General features: G+C 34.9%; 1 protein-coding gene across 1 annotated transcript in view; it reads right to left on the reverse strand.

Annotated features, from left to right (window-relative positions):
* LOC111088892 overlaps positions 1–4005 on the reverse strand; it is a 32268-nt gene that overhangs the window by 6541 nt on the left and 21722 nt on the right. The window contains exon 3 of the mRNA XM_022400121.1: positions 360–500. Coding sequence (XP_022255829.1) covers positions 360–500 — 141 coding nt within the window. The remainder of the gene's footprint in view (positions 1–359; positions 501–4005) is intronic.

The raw sequence follows: 4005 nt of genomic DNA on the forward strand, positions 1-4005 counted from the left end.
ATAATACTATTAAGCACAAGGTATATCTAATCTGTATAGGCTGTTACATACCCCTCCCATAAGCGCTCAATTTTTGGTGGCGTCACACTACCTACGTAACGACGAACTATGTAAAATATGTAGTTCTGGTACATACCGTTCCACCGCGACTTTGTATTAGTTGTAGTTGTCACGCAACTTTTTGATTTGCTTATAACACTCAATTTTCTATATTGTTTATTAGTAATGAGGAAATAATTTTAATAAAGTTAACTGAAGCAGCTGTGAAAAAAACAACAACAGGAAATCATATTAATAATAAATTTGGCAACCATGTCCACAAACGGAAAGTTCAGTAAACTTAATTCTAGCCTCGTTACCTGGATTAGCCTCTCCTAACAGGAAACAGGAGATTGAAAATGCCAAAAGCTTGTGGTTTTTATTGTACGACAACACGGGTCTCTTCCATACGATGGTAAAAGAGTGTTGATTAATCTTTTCAGTTCTGACGCACTGTGGCGCTGAAATAAAACGGAAAAATTACACAGCTAATTTTATATATTGTTGTAAACTAAAATTCATAAAGTGAATACTTTAACTATAAAAAAGCAGACAATATGAAGTAAATTTATCACGAGTGTTTGAGATTCCTTAAAATAATTATAAAAATTTATCCCTTTTTTTGGTTTAACAATAAATATAAAATTTTACAATATTATTCCTGTCATTATAACCTCCAACCGATTAGCTGCAAAATTATTTAAAAAAAAAGACATTTCAACTGACAACAAGAAACTATGGCAATATAAGAAGAGAGATTAATTCCGAGTTCAAATCCTTGTATGAAATCGTGAATAATATGTGTGCTACTAGAGGGCGTAGGTAACAATACTTAATATTGTTCGAAAAAATGCAGGAATGTACAGTTATTACACCAGTCTTTTTGAATAATCTATGAACACAATTAAAATAAATAATACTGCAGTCATTTCAAAGGAAATCTTTTTTTTTTTTTCCAACGTCATCGTGATAAAGACATCGTCACGATACTTCACCGAAAAATTTGTACCCCTATTCGCATGATAAGCGTTGCCATGGTTACGAAGTTGGGCAATTTGAAACAAACGAAGAACATCGGCTTATATATATCTGTTTTCAACCCTACAAAAATATGATTGAAAAAACTTATTGAAATCATACATTTTATATGTTCTCTAGTAAATTCTAAAGCCTTTTTCGATAAGTTAATGTAAATTATATGCAGTTATAACATCGAAAAGTATAAATTTTAGTAACTTGCAGAGTATCATAGATAGTATACTGTAAAAAAAAAATAACCTGTTGGAAAATATTGTTCTAAAGACAACGCAGCGTATAAACTTAAGAAACTCATTTCCTTCCATGCACGTGGTTTCTGCCAATAGACGTAGACCCCATTCCCTCAGGGACTTACTACGCTAGAAATCAGGTTTCGATACCTATGCTGGGCACAGCACAAATAGCCCATTGTGTAGCTTTGTGCTTAATAGTAAATAAATATACAAAACTATCCGCAGATAAGAAGTAACATACTGATAATTTATTCCTTAAACGTAATTGTTATCTAAGTATCAAACTCCTTTTTTACGAAGTTATTTATAACTTCTGATAAGAGGATTATAGATGCTGATTTAAAGTGGGTAATATCATAAATCAAAATTAGATAAAAAATATGCTTATAATGAATAGTTTAGTTTGTTGAATTTCTCGCAAAACTACTCAAGGTATATCTGCGCTAGCTGTCCCTAATTTAGAAACTGAATAGACTAGAGGGAAGGTAGCTAGCTTGGGCCAACTCTGAAATGGCGAGCGAGTGTGTTTGTTGATGGGATTCGAACAAGCGACCTGTAGATTTCATGTCGAGCATGCCAGGCCCCTTAATTGTTTAGAGAGACCTCTGTACTTTTGCAAGAGATGATAATATTCAAGATGCAGCTCTGGCGATTATCTATGCTGCTATGTTGACCGATGTAACGGAGGTAGCTGGGAAACAGAAGGAAGGAATGTTGCCTGATTGAAGCTTCAAAGCAATCAGTTAAAAGATAATTTACTCTGAGAAATTTCGTGGCTCTCACACTAGAATTATACCAACCTGTTGTGTGATTTGGTGGTACCATTCTTTATAAACATGTTCATTTCTGAACGTGATAGCATTATTTGAAGGCAGGACGGAATGTATGAGGACTACATTTTGACGTTGTTTGGTGTTTCGAGAGCAGTGTGATACCAAAGAAAAGTTATTGCTTTTTGGTAAGGTATGTAACAACCCTTTCCGACTCGGAATATTATACACATGGATCATAAGGATGTGTTCAGATCGAGGGTTTAGAACTTCCAGGACAGGGATATTTCTTTCTTTTTTTTCTAATAAACTTCTCAAACCTACACAAGGATTACCTGCACTAGCCGTCCCTAAGTTTTAATTGATCGACTCTAGAGGGAAATTAGTCAATAGTACCCACCGCCAACTAACGAACTACGTTTTTCTGGGCTATTAGTGGGATTTGCAACCTCATGGTGCACCGAAGGTTCCAGATTTCGAAGCGCGTTTTTGCGGCAACGGGACGTGAATCGAAAAATCTTCGAACTCACAGTCGGCCCCCACATTTTGAATAATGTAAAACGCGAATACAGAATTAAATGTATCAAGTAAAAGTTTCAACTCTAAGTGGTATTTCTATACATCTTCCTGCGTTGACGTTGTGTCACGAGCTTGATTTTAAAAATACAGCGGACGAGTTTAAACATTTAATACGTGCATCTTTTCACAAAATCCTAAAACAAGCAGGCAATTATGTACTCGTGAATAATTCGCCCTAAACGTGCATCTTTTCACAAAATCCTAAAACAAGCAGGCAGTTATGTACTCGTGAATAATTCGCCCTAAACGTGCATCTTTTCACAAAATCCTGAAACAAGCAGGCAATTATGTAGTCGTGAATAATTCGCCCTAAACGTGCATCTTTTTCTCAAAATCCTAAAACAATCAGGCAATTATGTAGTCGTGAATAATTCGCCCTAAACGCGCATCTTTTTCTCAAAATCCTAAAACAAGCAGGCAATTATGTAGTCGTGAATAATTCACCCTAAACGTGCATCTTTTCACAAGATCCTAAAACAAGCAGGCAGTTATGTAGTCGTGAATAATTCGCCCTAAACGCGCATCTTTTTCTCAAAATCCTAAAACAAGCAGGCAATTATGTAGTCGTGAATAATTCGCCCTAAACATACGGCCCCAACAACATATGAGCCTTCAGAAGGTGTGTGGTCACTGGAAAGGTTAAGTACCATTGTGAAACAAAAAAAAAGTTTAGAGTTTTCATCCATAAAAAAAATTAGCAGTGCCGTAAAATGGAATTAGTTTTGAATTTCTCATTAAATTTAACCGTTCGTCGAAATTTTAGCGTTTACTAAGAAATGTGCTATACAAGGGTATTTCTTGTATATTTTTTTATACTATCATTTTGTATCGTTTATTTCTTGTTTGTTTGTTTCAGCGCAAAGCTGCACAATGTACTAGCTGTCGCGGGGATCGAATTTCGAATTCTAGCTTACAGTTGAGCTACCTGGGGAACTTTTCTTTCAAAAATAACGTCTTCATATAAGGACGTAGTTTGATTTATACTTTACGTTTAATTTTCATTCAGTGATAGGGAACAAACTAGGAATTTGTTAGTCATTAAGCATGCCCTAGCCACAATGACATGAATATTTACTCGGACAAAAACAGATTCAAGTTGATTTCTACATAAAATGAGACAAAGATTGTAGTGTCAACAGTCTAGCTTTGTATGTGTATCTTTTTTCATCATTTAAATGTTGAGAAAAAAAAAAGGAATTTCTTAAAAGATCGTTAGCAGAATAATTGTTTGACGATTGGAATCTGGGCAGTTATTGTAAGACCATCCCGTCTTGTTTCTGTTGTAGACGACGATTTGGGGCAAATTATTAAAAAAAAAAAAATGAAAAAAGGATTCAGCAAAGCCC

Source organism: Limulus polyphemus, unplaced genomic scaffold (genome assembly GCF_000517525.1).
Source record: "Limulus polyphemus unplaced genomic scaffold, Limulus_polyphemus-2.1.2 Scaffold4668, whole genome shotgun sequence".
Lineage (NCBI taxonomy): Eukaryota > Metazoa > Arthropoda > Merostomata > Xiphosura > Limulidae > Limulus > Limulus polyphemus.